General features: G+C 42.6%; 2 protein-coding genes across 3 annotated transcripts in view; one reads left to right on the top strand and one right to left on the bottom strand.

Moving 5' to 3' along the window:
* Positions 1-1788: 1788 nt before the first annotated feature.
* COMMD6 (COMM domain containing 6) lies at positions 1789-13871 on the bottom strand. Of its 2 annotated transcripts, none has more exons than XM_066620774.1 (7): positions 13793-13871; positions 12618-12676; positions 9746-9811; positions 9560-9636; positions 7900-8068; positions 5185-5337; positions 1789-2392 (listed from the first exon to the last, which is right to left on the bottom strand). In XM_066620774.1, the coding sequence occupies exons 1-7, from the start codon at positions 13833-13835 to the stop codon at positions 2342-2344; spliced, it is 618 nt and encodes a 205-aa protein (XP_066476871.1). In that variant the 5' UTR covers positions 13836-13871; the 3' UTR covers positions 1789-2341. The 2 variants fall into 2 exon arrangements, with proteins under 2 accessions (XP_066476871.1, XP_066476873.1); XM_066620776.1 differs by having other exon boundaries at positions 7900-8063.
* Positions 13872-19215: 5344 nt separating this feature from the next.
* UCHL3 (ubiquitin C-terminal hydrolase L3) overlaps positions 19216-21198 on the top strand; it is a 30702-nt gene continuing 28719 nt past the window's right edge. The window contains exon 1 of the mRNA XM_066620862.1: positions 19216-19222. The gene's annotated coding sequence lies outside the window, so the exon portion shown is untranslated. The remainder of the gene's footprint in view (positions 19223-21198) is intronic.

The following is a 21198-nucleotide window of genomic DNA, read 5'->3' as shown; positions in this document are numbered from 1 at the left end:
CCCTCCCAGCACTCAATCAGCACGCTGATATCACCAATCTGAGGGATATCACCAATCTGAGGGTCGCCTCCTAAGGGCTGCCCCTAGAGGTATTCTGAGGGCTGGGGAAGCCGTCCGTGGCCTTCCCGGCCCTCCAAAGGCCTTAGCCTTCTGGAGGCTGAAAATTATCACTTCTGGTTTTTGACTGAAAACCAAAAGTGATTATTTTCAGCCTTCAGGCTATACAAGACCTTCAGAGGGCCGGGGAGGCCTCACGCAGCCTCCCCAGCCCTCGGAATGCTTGGAGGGGGGAGGCAGGCACCTCCAAGTGGCACGAGGGGGCAGTACCCTTGGGGTGTGCCCCAGGAAGAGCAGTGGCCAAGAATGCCACTAAATGAGACTACTCCTGTGGAAGAATGGCCGTAAATAGCAATCACACCTTTCTCATCAAATGACTGCTTCTCTTAAACTGAGCAAATGGATTTGCATTCACAGTTCATCTCGGCTGCTTTGAGAAAGAACTGTGTTGGGGTGTATTTAAAGAGCATGAATCCTAAGTATCCTTGACGTTAAAAGGATTAAAAGGCATCTTAAGATCCTTTTTGCATCTTTTAAATTGTGAGCCCTTTTGGGACAGGGAGCCATTAGTTATTTGATTTTTCTCTGTAAACCGCTTTGTGAACTTTTAGTTGAAAAGCGGTATATAAGTACTGTTGTTAATAATAATAATAATAATAATAATAATAATAATAATAATAATAATAATAAACAGGGCTAAAGTAAGTACTGACTAACAGCCCAATCCTGAGCTTCCTAGTGCTCTCTGGAGCAGTGGCACCAAAGCATTGTATCCAGTGGGTGCCAGGAAGCAGCCAGAGGTCTCCTTGGGGGAAGCCCCAAGCCCCACAATGAGGCTTCTCAAGTCTGTGCTGGCTATTTTGCCGGCACAGATTTGAGGGAATCTGTGTCCCACTTTTGAGCTCTGCTGATCCTGTTCTTCACCTGAGTCAGTTCCTCTCCCCAGAGGCTACAGCATGGGCTGGCAGTTGAACTTACCCCCAGCAGCAGCACATCCTCTTCCTGCTGGCACTGTTCCGGTACCTGACTAGTGCAGGCCCATCGTTGGCACTCCTTACTCACCAGGTGCTGTAAATGTGCTTTACGGTATGTTTACGGCACCCAATGCTGGCACTAGGGCTCAGCGCCAGCACTGGCTGAGTTCAGGATTGGGCCTTGTCTAATTGATTTTGATGGGCCTTGGTCAGGAGTCGCATTCTTTGCATTGTATCGATTGTAAATATAAGAATCAAGATATGAGTCATGCCTGATCTTGTCAGCTAGGCAGTGTCAGGCCTGGTTAGTTCTTGGATGGGAGATCACCTGGGAATACCGGGTGCTGTAGGCTTATACCATAGTCTTTCGAGACTGAAGGTTGCCAACCATGCTGACAAGTATTCTGCAATTGATTCCAAGATAGCTTTGACAGAACACACATGTAAACAAGATCCAAAAAGGCTTGAACGCAGGGGAAAGGCAGAGAATTTTCCTTTCTAGGTGCTGCTTCTTGCACTGTAGTGAAGACCACTTTTGTGCTCAGCAAGGGGGAGGGAGAACAAGGGTCTGTAGCAGAAGGGGTAACCTGAAAAACACTGGCCCATGCGAAGAACACCATACCTGGCCCTTTGAAAACAAGTTTCGATACACAGTGTGAAATACTTACATCTGTAAACCGGTTGAGGCCTCCAGATTTAACTGGTAAAGCTCAGTCTTAATGGAGGAGAAAAAGAATAGCAACAAAAGATACAGAAGAAGGTGTAACCAGATTTTTCACCATTTTATTAAAGTATTCTTTAGTAGAAGACAACGGAACTGTGGCTTCCAAAAATATATGTGACATACCATTTTTTATGTACAGCAACTTGCCAATCATAGAGTCATATACATTCTGTACTGCTAGCTGCATTGGTTCCATTTGTATAGATAATGCTTCCATTTTGACTGGAAGTATAAGATGTATAATGTTGCAATTATCTCCTTCAGTTAATTTTTCTTGTGTGGCCTTCCGTCTCTGGTTGCTTTTGAACAATGGGAGTTGTGTTTATTCCTTCTGCTGTTAACCTTCACCTTCTTCTATGCATATGTTTAATTTCAGTCAATAATGGAAACATTTTTTTTTAATAAACAGAGGTTACGAGCCTTCGGAAGTTCTTTCGAACAGGAACAGTCTGGCATATTGGCAAAGCTATTTGCAGTAGGAAACTGAGCAGGCAAAAAACTCGCATACCTTTGATCAATGAAAACATCTCATTTCATAAGCAGAAGGGAGAGATCATTTGGTTTCAAGCAGTTGTCCAAGTGATGTTCAAACTGTTTCAAGAACAGCTGCAATTTCCTTGAACTGACAATAGAAATTCTAAAATGGAAGAAAACAAATTGGAACATGAATACATTGAACTGGGCCAGGGAGGTGTAAGGCAGAGGGTGTTTGTATTACAATTCAAATGTCTGGTCAGGTCCATTTTGCACCTTAGAAGTACCCTGTAGGCTCATGGACAAATTCTTTTTGGTATGCAACATCTCCACCTCTTTTTGGGGCCAATTATGGCCCAGCACAGCATTATGTCTGCACAAGCATTTTAGCTAACAAGCTGCCATTTGAAGCTCTCTTCTAACCATGGTTGGAAGCAGTTGTCTGGAGCAAGCCACAGCAAACAAAAATGTAGGGGCAGAAACAATATTGCACCATAGTTAATTCCAAATACAAAAGTGGGAATTCATATGCAAGGAACAGTAGTTTACAAGCCTGTGGAGTGCTCATGAACTCCTAATCATGTTGTTGCATTTGCAAAATGTGTATAACTAGGAAAAAAAGGTGCTTCCATTCTCAACTTCCTGGTATGTGTTTATCTAACAATAAACACGTCTGTAGAAAACATGTATGTGCAGAATAGCACTTTGTGTTTTCTTTGACTAACGAAGTAAAAGGTGACCGTCAGATTAATTTTACATGTACATGTGAAAAGTGTAACATTTGAAACAGTTCTCAGCCATGAATAGCTCTAATGAACAGTCTTTGATCTTTCAAACTAGTCTACCCTCATGGGGTTTTGAAAAGATGAAGTGAGCTAACTAAGGGCCCAACCCTATACAACTTTCCAGTGCCAAGGCAGCCATGATGCAGCCCCAAGGTGAACAAAAATATTTTTCCTTACATTGAGGAAAGGAAACGACTGCTCCACCACTGCAGAATACAGTGGACACCTCATTGGCATGGCTGTATCAATGCTGGAAAGTTGGATAGGATTTGGCCCTAAATCATCTATATATTGTGGTAGAAGTTATTCAAATAGCAGGAACCACCTGGGGGGAGGTCCCAGGCTGCAGGGAGCTCCACAGCTTATTTGTACTGGCCTGCCTACCAAGACCTGCAAGGCACATCCCATCTGTGAGGAATGGCCCCGTCTCCACCAAGGAACTAGCAAAACACTTGTCATTATGATGGTAGGGCAGTGGTTCTGACATTTAGCACCCACTTTTTAGAATGAGAATTTGTCAGGACCCAACATCATGAAGTGATGTCATGACCAGAAGTGACATCATCAATCCGGGAAATTTTTCACAATCCTAGGCTGCAATCCTACCCACACTTACCCAGGAGTAATTCCCATTTACTATCATTGTTAAAAGAATATACATAGCAGCTTGTTAAAAGTACAGGTCTATAATATTTCCCCAAATGCAGTCACATACCACGGGAGCATCAAGTCTAATATATTAAAAATAAAATATTGACATGAATGGGGACCCACCTGAAATTGGCACGCGACCCACCTAGTGGGTCCCGATCCACAGTTTGAGAAACACTGCGGTAGGGGGAATGGGTGTGGATGAGCGATTGCTATAGATATAGATGTAGTAGATATGCCCACAGAAAAGGTCCAAAGCAAATCAGGTAGTTAGGGACTGGATGTTGAGCCACCAAAAATGTATGTTGTTATAGCAGTAGCAAGAAACCTTGTTATTTTGAGATGTTTTCTTCAACATTAAGATCAATAATGTGAAAGGACAGAGATAATAACCACAATAAAAGAATCCATCAGGACAGACCAACAAGCCAAAGACCAGAGGCCCATTCCCTCCAGGGTGTTTGTCTAACAGAAAGCTTAATGCAAAACAACCAGCTTAATTGAATTTGGTTTATATTGCTTACATTTCTCCACTTGTGGAGCTTTGAAGCTTATACTACATTCAACCTGGATTGAAGAATCTACAAGTACCCACTTAACATGCACCCTTTGAAATGTTCAACAATACTGAATGCTTTGAAGCACTTGCTGGAGAATTTGCTTGGCTGATTAACCACCTTGGATTGCTCCTCTCATCTTTTAACTTCAATACACAAAGAAATCCATAAGCAAATCACTACAATACTATACTACTGGTGTTGATCTGTGATATTACAACAAGTCTTCTTTTAAAGTTATTTTGTTAGAAGTTATTGAGGAAAAAAAGGCAATTTCTACATCTGGGTGGAGTTTGCACTTTCTCCCCATGTCTGCATGGGTAATCCCCAGCCCAGGAAGCTCACATTTATTTCAGAGTTTAACATTAGAAGTGTTTAAGGTCTTTATTTAGAAATTTGGAGGTGTTATTGTGACCAGAAACATGCTATACAACAAAACTCTTGTTTATGTATAGCAATTAGCCTATTGTCAAATTGGTTTCCTTATAGGGCAGGAGGTCTGGTCTAGAGGGTTGAGCCTCCATTTGCCGGAAGATAACGCCCGAAGGTCGCCAGTTCGAGGCCACCAGCACCGTGCGACCTTGAAGCAGCTGACAAGCTGAGCCGAGCTATTCCATCTGCTCTGAGCATGGGAGGATGGAGGCCAGAATGTGTGACCAGATCAAGAAAGAAACATCTGAATGTTGTGGTTTCTTGAAAGATAGAAACCTTCTTTCAAATTGTAAAAATCCCAACAGGGATTTAAATTGCCTGCCTATGTAAACCGCCTTGAATAAAGTCTAAGGAGAAATCTGAGGACCAAGAAAGGCGGTATAGAAATGCCTGTATTATTATTATTATTATTATTATTATTATTATAAGTAATTTCACTTAAAGTTGCAGTTTCCAAGAATCTATCAACAATCTTAAGTAAGGACTTGCTGTAAGCTTTAAAAGAGGTTAAGCTATAACCAACTACAAACCTGAAATTGTGGGACTGTCATTTCAAAAGTCTTGGTTGTGACATGCCCCATAACATCTGCCATTTTTATTGTCATTGTAATGTAAGGAGATTTCAAAGATTTATAGCTGTCCGAACTGACTGCCATCCCCAGCTTCCATTGAAAATCAATAAGCTGTAAAACAAAGACAAGACATTTCAAGAGTGTAATAGCCACCCCACCCCACCCTAAGGGAGTAGGTCAATGTTCTGGAGCTAAGTGTAGGACACTTTAATTAGGCAAGGAGACCAGAGTGTGCTTCTTTACCATTTACAACTGAGACTCCTCATCAGATGTAACAAGTACATGAGTTGCTTCACCCTCTTTCTTGTAAGAATTTTCTTGGAGTCTCAGGTAGCTTGGTAGCACCCTGGTCTCACTGGCTTCTACAGCTCTCAGGCACAAGCATGTTGGTCACAGATGCCCCTGGCCTCATGGGAAAAAACTCAGCACTCTGCTGGCTTGATGGATCAGGTGGACCACCTGAACCAATGCAACTCGTAGCAAGCCTTGTCAGTATCAGGCTATGATGATCAGTGGACACACAGAGTTTTACTGTTCCATCATATACTATGGCCAGTTGTTTTGGGGATGGGCAGAAAACACAATGACTTGGTTCACATCCAACCGGGGTCCTGTGTTACACAGGCAAGCCTGAGCTTCACATATTGCCTTCTCATGTTCAAATTCCTTCTCTGACTTCTGTGGTTTCCTGTTGGTCATTGTAAAAAATACGTTTGTTAGGTTTGGATGCAATGGCAACAATGGGTTGCTACAACCCAGGACGTCAAAAAGAATGTACGAGGAAGAGCATCTGAGCATGTATGAGGAAGCAGAATGCAAGCCTAGGCTTTACTAATGCAATTACTATATAACTAATTATTAATCATCTTAAAATGATTAATCATCTCTCTCTCTCTCTCTCAATCTCTCTCTCCAGAAAGACAATTGTGCACGATTTATTGATATGCAATTCCTTAGTGAAATTATTTGGATACTATATGCCAGGGGATTTCAAATTTGTACCTGGAAGGAACCTTTCTACAGCACCTCATCTGCTGAGGAATCCTTGCACGTTGGAGAAGATTCTGGCCCATATTCTAGGATCTGCAAACTGTTCACGTTGAATACTGACCAAACCTATTGGGTATCCCAATTGTTCCACTTGAATTGAGAGTATACTTTAAAATACAGGGGGGGCCTGTATTTGTGGATCCTTTATCCGCAGATCGGGTCTGTATGCTCTCCCGTGTGTGCCCCCCCCACATGTGCCCCCTCCAGAGGCGAAGGGAGCTCTGCTCCCCTCACCTCCACAGGGTCCTTGAACCCAGCAGAGGTTGTGGATGTCCATGGGGAGAGGGGGAATCAGCTGTAGGTTTTTAAACTGTGAGCTGTTTTGGGAAAAGAAATAATTTTTTCCATTCTTTTGCTATCTAAGATACTTTGTAAACTTTTTAGTTGGAAAGTAGTATATAAATATTCTTAACAATAACAATTAAAATAGTAGTGGTAGATAAGCTATCTTTCTGTGATCTCTGACTGTTATTCCTGATCTTCTTATTGGAAACCAGATAAGCCCTAAAGGCTCACTGGAATATCATTTTAACAAAATCACGGCTCTATAAAACTGTTGTACATTGGAAATCTATCCTACCAAATAATATATGGAATTTTACTGCACGTTTGGCACAACTGTGTGGTAAACTGATGGTTTGCAACCATACTTGTCCTATAAAAAAAAAAATACTTATTTCGCTGGTATGCAGAAATTCAATGTACAGTACCCACACAAACTGAAAATCTACTGTTTGATCTTCCAGCCCACCAGCCTGAGGTATGCATAAACACACACCAGAATCACTGGTCTAAAATCAAGATGTTGGGGAGCAAGGATCTTGATAAATGTGAAGTAACTGCAAAGACATTAGATATTAAGTCCTTAAGATAAATTTTTAAAAGCTATTGGCACAGAATTTTACCAATATGCAGGCAAAAGTTAAATCAGCAGACCTGGATTTAGATAAGTGCTTTTCAACAAGTTTCAACAACATATTTCAAAATATGGTAGGTGGCACTTGACCCCACTGACATGGTGTCCATGTGATCCTGTCCCTCCTGGCCCAGCCCTGCTGGCAGCAGAGACGGCTGAGGTGGTGGTACACCAGTGGACAGATGTGACTGTCCATATCTGGTCTTTCAAAAGAGGCACAGTTTGAGAAAGGAGGGTGCACAGCAGAGAGCCAACTATGGGGAAAGCTGCCAACTCCTCAGCACAGCTGCCATATTGTGACTTTGGTGGCAGGGATGGTAGTTGAAAAAAATGGTACTCACAATAACAAAAGTTGAAAGGCTCTAGTTTAGATTATGCATTTCTGTTATGACCACAAATACCTGAAAATATACTTTTCAAAATATACTTTGTGGGTTTATACACATGCTGGAAGGCTGCCTAGGAAGCCAATGTAATAAAGCTTAAGAATTCTTCTTCTACAAACAACTACAAGCATCCTGTATATCAGAGTCCCTGCCAAGCTGCATGGCCACACAGCTCTCAACCAAGCTCCATGCAGTTCAGGGCTCAGTTGAGCTGGATGTTATTGATGATGACACTGTGGAATGCTGGGAAGATGCCACTGCACAGCCATGACAGAGCTCTGTACAGGAGCATCTGTTTTTAGGAAGAACCCGGCTGCTTACCTGTCCAACTGCTGCTACATTTTTAGCATCTTCTGACACTGAGACGGATTTCCCCCGTTCATTCCACACATGCCGAATAACCTGTATTGCTTCTTTAGGCAGTGTACCAACTGCATTGCCTAGCCTAGTGGAGAGTTCTTCCGATGAGAGTGGTTTTTTTGCTGCTGTACTATACAGAGGGGGAAAAAATGGTTTAGGAGCTTGTAACAGGTTATATATCAAATGAAAAGACAGTGACTTATTATTTTGCTGTTGCCAGGGAGACTTATTTTAATAAATAAATGTAAATATTTTAAATAACAGTTTGTCACATTTGTAACCCATCCTTCTTTCAATGATGTCTCTCTCTCTCAGTTAACAGAGCGATACAGATTTGCCTTGAGTTGTGGTTTTCCAACTTCTTTGGGGCAACTCTTTTGACATTGGCCTCTGCCACACTAGCTGTGCAATTGCAGAACTTCTGTATACTGCATATGTTTCTAGGGCATAGTCCATAGTGGATAGTGTACTAGCCAGGCTGCACTGCTTTGCATAAGCAGAGTATACTCTATCACATCAGCAGCTGCCAATCGTGGAAGAAATTCAGTAGTAGTGAGCAAATATCTCTTTTCCAGAAGCTAGCCCATCATTATGGATCAAAGAAGCCCCGTTTGAACACCAGAGCCCTTGTCATCAGATGAGCATCAGTATTACAGCACACACTTCACACACTGAAGCACGGCTGGCCCAACAATGAGAAGAGGTGGTTGGAGAAAGCAGTAAGCTGATGGGAGCACCTCAAACCCTCCAACCAGCCACTGCTTCCTCCAGCCTGCTACCTGCTTGGGGCTGGCTCCATTTCTTCGCATGCACTAGTAGTACTGGCAGTCCTACTAGTAGTCCAGTAGTACACTGGACTTGGAAGGTGGTACGTGAAACTCAACTGGCCAGCATAAGGGCTTTCTCTCCATTGACCACTAGAGGAAGCAGGGTGGAGGCAGCAACTCTAGTCTCCAAAGAGGAAGGTAAGCTCTCATGTGCCTCATGCACAATGATTTGCTAGGTAGGCAGCAGGTGGCTAACAGAACACTGATAGTGCACACTTGAGGGGTACATCTTATAACATGCATGCTATTGGCGTAAGGAGAATGGGTGGCAGCATTCAAAGGTGAAGTCAGGTGGCAGTTTGACACAGATCACCGCTGCATTGAAAGTCCAAGATTCCATTCCTGCCACCTTTTCTTAAAAGATATGTCAGGGTGTATGGCTAAAAACAGGAAACCTTTGAGTAACAAGGAGTATTCAAACTGTAGGTCAAAACTGAAGCAAAACAGGCCATACACTGACTGACTTCCTTGATTACTATTTATGCAAATTAGGTTTTCATTGTCCGCCTTCCTATTAAGGAAGGAAACAATTGCTTGTTCTGTACTTCAGGTTAACTTCAGGTTATATCTTAAATTATAAACATTTAACTAAAGGTTGCAGTTAGCAAAATATGCCTCTAAAGCTTCCACAAAATTTTGCTGAGCAAGAAAGAAATTTCAAGACACTTTTAATAACAAGAGACATGCAGATGCCTAGCAGTTTTTCCCAAATGGATTTATTACACACAGAAACTTATAAATACATATTTCCTGAGCCTTCAGATCTCTGAGAACTAGGAATTGCTTTTGCTTACCTGAATACAAAGGAAATGGCATTAACTACCTTTGCCAAGTCGCTAGCAACCATTTCAACTCCAGCTGCTTGAAGTCTCTAGGAAAACCAATTCAAAGTGTCAGAAAAGTTGAGTTAAGACAGAAGGTTGTTCTAAGTATACAATACATCGTATTAAGTTCATATCAATTTTGGTAATCCTGCTTACCTCACATAGTTCCAGTGTATCCACACCTGAGATCTGGCACTGCAGGTACTGGATAATTTGTTCACACTAAAAAATAAGATATTTCATGTGTATTCGATGCTGTCTATTTATCAATATGTAAATAAAATTTAGGGCAGGGGTGCTCACACTTTTTTGGCTCGAGAGCTACTTTGAAACCCAGCAAGGCCCGGAGATCTACCAGAGTTTTTTTACAATGTTCGCGCCATCATAACATATAACATTTATGTGTACAATGTATGTTGGTGTACCTTGAGCCCCACTGAGTATAACAGGACTTACTCCTGAGTAGACATGCCTAGGATTAGGCTGTGAGGCTGCAATCCTAGCCACACTTACCTGGGAGTAAGCCTCATTGAGTACAATGGGCCTTACTCCCGGCGTTTCCTCCCAGAGGCACCTGAAGGGGGGGGTCGGCACTCCGCGATCTACTCATTTTGCCTCGCGATCTACCGGTAGATCGCGATCCACCTATTGAGCACCCCTGATTTAGGGAATTCGCAAGCCTTTTTTTTTTCCTGAAAATAAACCAAATTCCTTTATGTTCAGCAGTGATACATGAACTGAGAAAAGGTGGTAAACAAATCCCTTGGACACAGGGGTGGTATAAAATATTTTTACTCTTGCGCCAGAAAGGTATCTCTTTGTGATTAAAGGTGCAATCCTAACCCACTTTCCAGCACCGACATAAGAGCAATGCAGCTCCTAGGTAAGGAAACAAACATTCCCTTATCTTGAGGAGGCCTCCATGAGTGCCCCCCAACTTCAGGATGTAGCACACGTCCCATTGACACAGCTATGCCAGTGCTGGAAAGTGAGTTAGGATTTGAGTCTAATGCTCATAACTGATAACACAGGCCTACAAAATTGAGGGTCAGAAAAGTTTTACCCAAACTTTATGGTGGTTTGATATGAATTTGGGGAGCTGATTCCAAAATGGCATTTGTTTTGCCCTATCACATTTTTGGAGATACAGTATAGCCACTTTAGAGAGTGGTTCAAGCAGCTTTCTCATGAGGAAGCTGCTTGAACCACTCAGAGGCTATGTCGTGTCTCCAAAACTAGACGTGATAGGGCAAAACCGATGCCATTTTTTGAATCAGCACCCCAAATATACCCAGGAATTGGTGTAACATTTAAGGAAGCAAAATATGTGTTGGCCTGTGTAATCAAGCACTTGACTACCTTATGGTATGACCTACCAATGGGTATGAGTCTTTATTAGTAGATTAATCAACTACAGGTTTTGTTGGTTAACTAGTGGGATAAAATTTTAACCTGTGAGGCTGGGAGCAGGGTCAGCTGAAGCTACTAGGCAGCTTGTGGCAGCATATAGCTTTGCTCTCCCCCCCCCCCCCCCATGTGGATCCTTCTTCCACTCAGTCTCAAATCAAACCAGGAAATGTGAAGCAATCTGGGATTGCTCCCAGTGTGCTCTGCATTTCCTCATTTGTTTAAGACCCCATATAGAGGAAAGAGTGATTTTACCCCTTCCTCCACTGGCTCTTTTAAAGTGCCAATGGAAGAAGGCAACAGAGCCAGATCATTTTGTTCCAAAAAAAAAAATAATAATAATGCAGTGATCTCCCTTGGAATAGGCTCTTTACACAAAACAACTAATGAAGGGTACGCAGCAAGTGCATCCTGCATTGTCTGTTTTGATACAGAAGGAGCCAGTAAGGAGGCTGGCTCTGTCCACAGTGGCAGGGGGGAGGTGGCAGCTGTGTGTTCTCCACCCTTCCACTCAGGCCCGAATTTGCCACCCAATGTAAATGGGCTCATTCGTATTATGGATGGGTTGGGGAGTCAGAGGAACACTTATTCTTTCAGACCACTTTGGCTCTGGTGTATTAATACAATAAAATAAATAATAAATAAAATAAATAATAAATAAATAAAATAAGGGAAATGACTTTCCCTTCTAGACTACATTATTTCACATCAATCTCTCTAAAGGGGCATTTACATTGAAGTTTGGATAATATGAAATTTAATCCATTACATTTTAAAAGATAATTGGCCAAGTAAAAATTAGTTAATTGGCCAACAGCCCAAAGTGCAACTTAGAAGCATCTTTGGAAGTGTAATCAAAACACATGAAAGCTTTTGGCTTCTTTATGAGGAATTGCTGGCAGCTGCCCATACACAGATAGTTCAAGGGAAATGTTATACAAGCCACACAAATAATTTATTCAGTATGTTTTCAGTTTTCATTATCCAAACAGACTAGAACTTAGAATGTTCTCTGATTTTAAGTTCAAAGTCTCAGTTTTCATGATTTATGGAAATATTCTGACATGGATGAGATCACAGTTAAACAACCCAAGCTAAACTGAAGCTTCTTCCACAGAGAAATAAATATCCTCTTTATATGAGAGTGAAGTTGGAGAGGGTAGAATTGTGTTTATTAACTGGGGCTTAATCACAGTGTGGAAAATATTCCAGGGCTCCCATGAGGCTGAATGGTTCCAGACTATCACATTCTTAAAGCAAAACTGTAAACTGATAACATTTTCCTTTACGAAACTCACTATATATCAGAAACAACTAAGGTAAATGAATTAAAGAACTGCAACATGGACAGCAAAGTAGGATTGCTATAAAATGGTATTAAAAATTATGCTTCTTTGGGCGCAATCCTAACCCACTTTCCAGCACTGGCATAGCTGTGCCAGTGGGGTATGTGCTGCATTCTGCAATTTGGGGGGGGTGGTGGTCATGGAGGCCTCCTCAAGGTAAGGCAATGTTTGCCTTACCCCTTATCACAGAGTTGCATTGCCGTTATGTCAGTGCTGGAAAGTGGGTTAGGATTGCGGCCTTAGTCTAACAAGGATGTAAAGCAGGTGTTACTTACAAGCTCTGCAAACAGATCCTGTGGTATTGTTTTAATTAAGTCAACTGTGTTGCTGAAATCTACAAAATAAAAATATTGTGCAGTTGTGAGTCTTCAAATCCAAAAAAAGCCTCATTGTATTAACTTATAATTTGTTTTTCATACATAAATGGACTAAGATTTTGTTTTTGGGGCTGTCTCAGATTGATCATTGGGCTCTCCCATATCTTGAAAATATGATCAAGATTTGCATATTTTGTCTTCTGTCAGGTGCAGCTAATGAGTTCCGCCATGAGAACAAAATGCTTTCATCTGGTCATCATCTTCTTAATGATGTACTACTTAAGAATGTCACTTCTGGCCCTCAGCAGGTGCCATGAATGTTATTTGACCCATTGTGTGAAAGACGTTTGACACCTCTGGATCAGAGGATAGTAGCTTGAGTTAAAGCCCAGAAACTTCAGGTCAAGCCCTGAGACCTAGTAGCACCCCTAGCATCACCCCTCCCATTAGTCAACTTCCACTAACACGCTCCATATAATTGAAATCCCTTCTCCCATTTACCCAGCATCCATAGAAGTTCATATGACCTACATGCAGGCTTTCTACAGAGCCTATCCTGTGCAGCCAGGATGCCATCCTTTCTCTCCTCCCTTCTTCCCTCTCAGAGGATACCTTCAACGTTCAACTTCTAGGTTGGGAGGCCAGATGCAATGTGGCAAACACCAGTAAGAGGCTCAGGGTGGATGAAAGGGCTTTTTCAAGCACAGAAATGCTTTGGAGCTCCTACTGCTGTTTGTTGAGTCACATGCCTGGTCTCGCTGCCAGGCAGCAGGGGCCCTGTGAGTCCCACCAGGCACCACCTCAAGTACCACTGGTGGAACCCGTACCACTGGTTGAGAAACACTACTCTTCCTCGGCGACTCAGCAGAGGAAGCCTGTGAATTGAGGGATCGGGTCCCAGAAGCGCCTCCTTGCACAATAAGCTGCACGCAGCCTGAGCCAAGACCTGTTCACTGGGCAGGAAGCTCCACTGTGCTCAAAGGGCCTTGCTCCCTGGCAGACATGCACAGCACTGCAGCCTCGTTCTCTTTCCCAGACCGAACCTGTCTCTTCATCGCCTCCTGCCAAGCCCGCCTCCCGACCTCTGCCTGCTGCCTCCCCCACGCCACGCTCAGCTACTCCCCGAAACTCACCCCACGACTCAAGCACCATCCCAGCAGCAGCTCCCGCAGCCATGGACAGAGAAAACCCCGCCCTCTCGCCAGCCTCCAGGAGTGTTTCCTTGTGACGTCACAAAGAGCAGTTACACTCGAAGCCACGCCCACCCGCCAGCGCAAAACAACTTGGGAACCTTCCGTCTTGGCCAATCAGAAGCTGAGGCTGCTTTCCTTCCTACTTCTTCAGAAGAGGAGGCTTCTTCCCGTGAGGGCGGGGAAATTATTTGTGGCTCTGTTGCACATTGATCCGAGAGTAGGTGTTTAGGCAGAAGCAAGCACAGCACCCAGATATGCCCCTAGGGCGCAAGCCTATGCATGTCTATGCAGTCCCATTGTGTTCTATGGGACTCCCAGGAAAGTGTGTATAGGATTGCAGCCCCAGGGCCTAATCCCATCCAGTTTTCTACTGCTGGTGCTGCTGTGCCAATGGGGTATGCACTGCTTCCTATGGTGGGGAGGCAGTCACAGAGGCTTCCTCAAGGTATGGGAGCATTTGTTCCCTTACCTCTGGCTGCATTGCGGCTGCACCAGTGCTAGAAAGTTGGATAGGATTGGGCCACTAGTCTCTTTTTGATTTCCTAAACTGAGCACAGGCTGGCCAGGTCAGTACAGTACTTGGATGAGAGACGGAATCTCATTTGCTATTTTTCTTATCCCTCTGGAATAAACTTCCCAGACTCTGACAGCCCAATCGATTCAGACCCTGCTCTTGACTACACCCCTGTTCAGGAGTCAACCTTATTAAACAGGCTGAAATTTACTTTTGAGGAAACATTTTTGGGATTTTACTGCATAACTACAGAAGTCCAGTCCTCTTTAGTAGTGGTCGCTCAGTGCATAGTGTTTTGGTGCCTATGTTTTTCAAAATTGGTAAATGGCTGATCCAAGATAATAATAATGTCTTTCACATAATGTGTAACAATGCAATCCTAAACATGCCTACTCACTTAATTCAGTGGAACTTACTCTCAGGTAAGTGTGTACAGAATTGTAGCGTTATCTATGGAATGTTGAGCTCTTTGGAGGAAGGTAAGTATAAAAATGTGAAAAATAAATAAATCTGTAGTCAGGTTGTTGTGCTAGGACAGGGTGAGCAATTTTTCTGCTTTAGGATGCCTGGATCTTTAACAGTTGAGTATAAGAAGGAAATTGCAGCAGGTGCAGCTTGTCATCTCCCAGGTGACAAGCTGCACCTGCTGAAATTCCCTGCCTCTATACAATTGTTAATGGTCCAGGAGTACTAAAGTTGAAAGGTTGGCCACCCTTGTGCTAGGAAGTGCCACATATTGCTTTTTAACAGGGTTATATTACTAAGACTGCAATCCTAACCACACTTTCCTGAGAGTAAGCCCCATTGAATAAATGGGACTTACTTCTGAGGGGACCTGGTTAGGATTGTGCCCTAAGTGGAAAATACTTATCTGCAATGATGATCAATGAGATTCAAAATACTGTAGTAAACTCAAGTGTCAGTGGAAGTATATTCCCAAGACTTCATGAATTTCAGATTCACCTTTTAATATGTGATAGTGGGTGAGGATGAGTGGATCCTACACACTCGACCTACAATGGTTAGCTTGCAATCCTAAACACACTTACCTAGGAGTAAGTCCTATTTAAATAAATAGGACTTAATTCTGAGTAGACACACATGGGGTTGTAAGTAAGCCCTTCCACACAAAAAGGAATTAACACCTGTTCTATAATGGAGCCTGACATGACACAACAGCAAAGCCCCAACAAGAAAAAATGAACAAATATCCTGCTCTGTAAAAGCTTCCTACACTGTGTATGTTGGTGGGTAACCTCTTCAAGTTGTCAGAGGCATGTCAATTATAAAACTTGAGTGTGCACTATTTATGTGACAGTGCCTTTAATATACACAGCATAACAATATAACCTAGTCAGATATTACTTCAACACAATTGTGTGATGACTGATGTTCCAGTAAGCTGCTATCATCACTGTCAAAAGAAGCAAGACCTGAAATACCAAGATATCATTTCACACTTTATGTAGCATGTTGATTTGTCACATCTCTGTTTTGCTGTGGTAAGCATAGCAAATACAAAGGACATTTGGGGGCACACAGGAGACCTACTCTGGAGACATCAAATTTATTGCAGTTTAGCTCCCTGAAGTGTGTTCACTATACAGTGGAGTTACATTTTATATGGAGATTAGGTTCTAAAGTCAGCACATAAAGCAAAAATCCTATATAGTAAAAAAAAGACCCTTAAATCAGTTGTGTTTAGGGGCCATATTGTACAAAAGATACATACTTTATTGTTAAAAATTAGCATTGCACTTTGAGAGATAGAGTAACCTTAGGGAACAGCTGATTCACATCTCTCATCCTACTCCAGAGTACATACTCATTGAGTGGAATGGCAGGAGAGTCACCTGTACTATTTGGATTGTTCTCTGACTGCTTATAGTTGAATCTATGTAAGCTGAATGTGCAGATGATAGGATGCTGTGCTTAGAGGTGCATACCTTACCTTTTACATGTTGCTATAAACACAAGTGCTATGTAAAGTGTGAATCAGAATTTACACATTCCACATTATCCATTGATAGGGCATTAAAAAGATCAGTGTTAATTAGAAAACTATTATAAAAATGAACAGATAGCAGGAAGCACTGCCTTTAATTACTGTGATCAAGAAGATCAGTTTAATGGAACTTTATGCTCTCACACTATTCTTCAGTATTGGTTGTGGAAACTGGCATAAATAATAGGAGTGAATAATTTCATAATGGCCAAATTGCTTCCTCTCGAGCACTGTTTCCCAATGAAAAACAGGTGGCTAGCCAAATGTGTGGCAATAAACTTGGTTTTCATCATGTTGTTGGCATCCTTCAGTCTCGGAAGACTATGGTGTCACACTCTGAATGGTGGTTCTGGAACACAGTGTCCCCTCCAGTGCTCAAAGCCTGGGTAAAATAGGTATGGAGGATAGGCTGTTACCCATGCAGCAAATCCCCCCTCTACACGTCGCTGAAATGATCCAATGGAAAGGCAGAGGCCAATATGGTTGGTTCCAGCGGCGTTGCAGGAGTTGCCAGAACGTGACTGTGTTCAGCCATGAACTGCCTCAGGGACTCTGGCTCTAGATTTTGCCTCGAGATTGACTCCTGAAGCCTTTTCCATAACTGGATGTAGCCACAAGGCAGTGGAGGTTTGGGATCAGAGATTTCCTTCTCTCAGATGAGCTGCCTTCCCAGGCTGACGACGAGTCCCATCTACCCGGTGGCCATTTAGTTGCCTCTTACGACAAGTACAGCCAAACTGAGGGCCTATTCTTATCCCCAGCCCCCAGGGTTTTCATCATAACAATTATTAATACAGATGGGTGAAACAGTGATAACGAAATAAAAACACAACAGAGCTTTCTGCTCTTTTCATTTTTGTAAAATAGCAAAAACAAACTCTGTGAAAAAGCAATTTTATTTTATTTTTATTTATTATTTAATGGGGGGCATGAGTAATGACTGTGGGCCCAATCCTATCTATTCAACTGTCCCGACCCACAGTTTAAGAAACACTGGTCTAGCAGAATTTGGCTGGAGGCTGTTGGAAACAGGATGCTGGCCTAGCTTGATCTAATCCAGCAACCTTCTTATTTTCTGTTCTTACGTATATGAAATCAGAAAAGTAGTCACATACTTTTATGCTAAACATCCTTGAAGAATCTATTTCACCAATAAGCTCTTTGCCATCAGTTACCCCTGCAAAATTTTAGACTGTATACAGTTAAGTGACCCAAACCGACATGCTGAAACTAGAAAGACAACACCCACTTCAGACTTAAATCTGAACTCTCTCTTTCCTTGTTTGCCATATTGGACTGAGTGAAGTGTTCTGTCTGCAAATACAAGGGAAAGACAAAGATCCTCCTTGAAATGATAAAAGATTTTGTGGCAATTGCTACTGTGTGCAGCCCCCACGACTTACAAGAAGGAGCAGCGTAGAAAATGCACGTGGAGGATGCAGACCCATAAGGAACAGTTCTTTGCAGCATAGCATGTCAGAGGGGGAAAGAAACTATTTCTCAAACTGCTTTTCTAGTCTGTCCTCCTCTCCAGGTGACCAGATGTCATAACCGCAAAAGGGGGACAAGGCACCCCAAAATGTAGGACATCAAAGAAAAATAGGACAACAAGATAAAAGCTAAAAACACTTTTATATTGATTTCATGTGGTTAATTTAAACAGTGTATTCCTTATTCTTAAATTTAAAACTATATTACATACAATTTATTAATTGCATTACATTAAATCAAATTATTAATTAAAATATTTAATTTAATTAATGCAATTTAACTAATTTAACTAATTTAATTAAATTATTAATTAACATAATTTATTAATCACAAGAAGGCTATGTGCTGCCTGCTCACAGGGAAAAAAGAGGGCATGAAAGTTCTTTTCCAGGACACGAGGCTGAAAAAGAGGACATGCCCTAGAAAAAGAGGACATCCGGTCACCCTGTTTGCGCCAGAATATTTAAGGATCTTCAGCCTAGCAAAAGGGTTTGTACCAACTGCAACCTTCCCCCCAGCGACTAGCCACGCCCCCTAGAGCTTAGCCACGCCCACTCTGCCTCTAGCTGCTTAACAGACACACCTCTCCAAACCAGGGCAGTGCTGAGCCATCGGCTCGGGAGAGACCAAGTAAGTCCAAAGAGGGGGATACGTACGGCCATAACTATCACGTTGTGCGGTCATTTCTCTTGCATCCCGCCACGAGCCCTGTTATTTTAACTCAGACGGTAAAAGATCCGCTTGTTTCCACAACGCCACCACTGGGAAGAGCACAAGAGGAAAAAGAGGTTACAAGCAGATTGTGTGTGTCCCCCACAACCCTGGGAGGACTTGGTATAGCCCACAGTCGTGTTCGGAATAGTAACGAGAAGGGGCGGGGCGAACAGCTGATGAGGTGTGCTGTCAAGAGACGGGTGTTTCGGGTCAGTCGAGCTTGGGTGCTGTGTGCTGGCGCGCGAGGGAGTCAGTAGTAGACGCGCCCTTCCAACGTCCGTCTCCTGCCAATCACCTGCTGGACGCGCGAGCCATGGACCCTCACCGCTGGCTGCCTCTGGAAGCGAATCCTGATGTGAGAGCTGAGATGGGGGAGAGAAAGGGGCGTGGCTTCAGTCTCTGGGCAAATGGTGGAGAACGCGTGGACGAGGGGAGCTAGCTAGCCCGCCCAGCCATGAGCATGCATGGGGTGGGGGAGTGGTGGGTGTGGGGCAGCAGGGGCACGAGGGCTGAAGTGTGGGGGTGAGTGACTGGGGGGGAGGAGGAAAAGTTTCTTCCTACTCATTTGGGGGAGAAATAAGTGTGTAATTTAATTGAGCAAAGAACTGAAGTGTTTCCATTTTCTTTCTTTCAGGTCACGAATCAGGTGAGCTCGTTTTTCTGATCCTCTTCTCTGAAGGAGCATCTTCTTGAATAGTGGCTCTTGGCTCCCTGCTGCAGACCATATATCTTCTCCATTTTGTGGTCTTTGGGGTCTCAGGGTTCATAATTTTTCCTCTGTCACTGTCCTTATGGACATCTGTCAGCTGAGGGTGTTCAAGCATCTGATGAAGTAGGCGTCAGTCCTCTAAAGCCTGTGATACAATACAGGGATGTGTGGTGGGTGGGGAGGCAGGCGAGGCAGAGCCTCCCCACCGAAGTCCTTCAAAAAGCGGTGCCGCCTTGTGAGGTGCCCAAGCACCCACAACCCACGCACACCGATTTTCGAAGGGCTTTGGTGGGGAGGTTCTGCCTCGCCTGCCTCCCCACCCACCACAAGTCCCTGACACAAAAAAACTTAATTTTTAAGGTGCCACGAAACTACATTGCCATGAGGGAGACTGACTTTTTCTACCTCACCTGTACAGAAACACAGAAAGTTTCCCATTGGTTTCCTGTTTTTGAGCAGCTGCTACCAAAAATTACACACCAGCCTGCTCTTCTTGTTATAGAAAACAGCTGATTATAGGGATTTCACTTTTAAGTTCGCTCAAATGGAAAACGTATGAATGGAAGCACGTGTTCTGTTTTCCTAGTGTATTAACGTGAAGTGTTGCAGGCCAAAAAGGGTTCACATCTTGTTTGAAATCAGCCTTTGTCCTAAGTGTAATAAATGAAGATACGTATGAATTATGACAGCATGATTTGTCAGTAGAGTTCTTCATTCTCTGGAAACTGGATTAGTAATAAATGAAATATGGTGATCCTTTTTGGGTGTGTCTGCATGTACCTGTGCTAATGAGATGAACAGTTTTTGGGCCGTAGTTCTTTGGACCCAGTTAAGGCCTCTGTTTAAATTGATCTTATTGCAAACACTTGGTAAAATTCCATAGCTTAAAATAACTTGGTTGTAGCTGGTTCCTCCAAACTTCTAAATCCATTTTCAAACCTCACAATTCCTATATATCTTATTACCCACCATAGCTTCATCTTTTTGCCCTGCTTTCCTTCTGATCTCATTTCTTGAATGCTTGTTTTCCTCAGTAACCATGGCACTTCTGTATCTTATTACTCCTGTTATACTTCTTGCTATATGATCACTCCCGGTTGACACCAGAGAAAGGAAATGGACTTCCTGAATTCTTAGGCAACATGACACTCTTCTACCATGGAATCATAATTAAATGATGATGTTGGTATGTGGGAACTAGTTGATGTGGCAAGAAGAAATTAATTTTTATAAGTATGTAATACAAACAAGGAAAAGAGATTGATTTTTCATGAAAGCAAATGGGTAAGCTATTCAGTTTGGAGAATAGGTATTGAAATTTTGGTATACCCTGACAAGCTGTGGAGTTACGAATCTAATTTGGGTTGAATCTATGCTGGAAGATATATTGAGGTGCATACTCAAGGTGCAAGATATATTGAGGTTTTAATTTAGTGTCTTGTAAGATGTATTTGAAAGGCATTTAGTGTCTTGTAAGATATATTTGAAAGGCATTTCTCAAAATCATGGTCTCTGAGAAGGCAAGAGACGGTTGAGTTGATGTTGAAAAAAGATCATAGTAGATTAATCTTTCTAGCATGCTCAAAATCTAGTGGATTAGCACATTTGGTTCATGAACAAATTTCACCTTAGGCTCGCCTTGAAAATTTTGTTTCATTTTATATGTAGTGATGCTTGCTTGAATTATTTCTTTGTGGTTACTGAACATCTTTGCTTCTACCTTCTTATGTTCCTTATTCTGATTGATTGATATCAAATAGATTACTCTGCTCTGTTTCAACCTTGTAATTAAACAGTTGCCTGACCAGTTATGGCAAGCAAGAATTATCTATAAGCAGCATGTGCTCTATTCTTCCAGTGCTATCCCTCTGCAATGATGTTGGAGCACATTGTAATGATTCACTAGAGAAGCT

Source organism: Tiliqua scincoides, chromosome 3 (genome assembly GCF_035046505.1).
Source record: "Tiliqua scincoides isolate rTilSci1 chromosome 3, rTilSci1.hap2, whole genome shotgun sequence".
NCBI classification, from domain to species: Eukaryota; Metazoa; Chordata; class Lepidosauria; order Squamata; family Scincidae; genus Tiliqua; species Tiliqua scincoides.
Note: the sequence above shows the minus strand (reverse complement) of the source record. Positions and strands in the feature narration are given on the sequence as shown.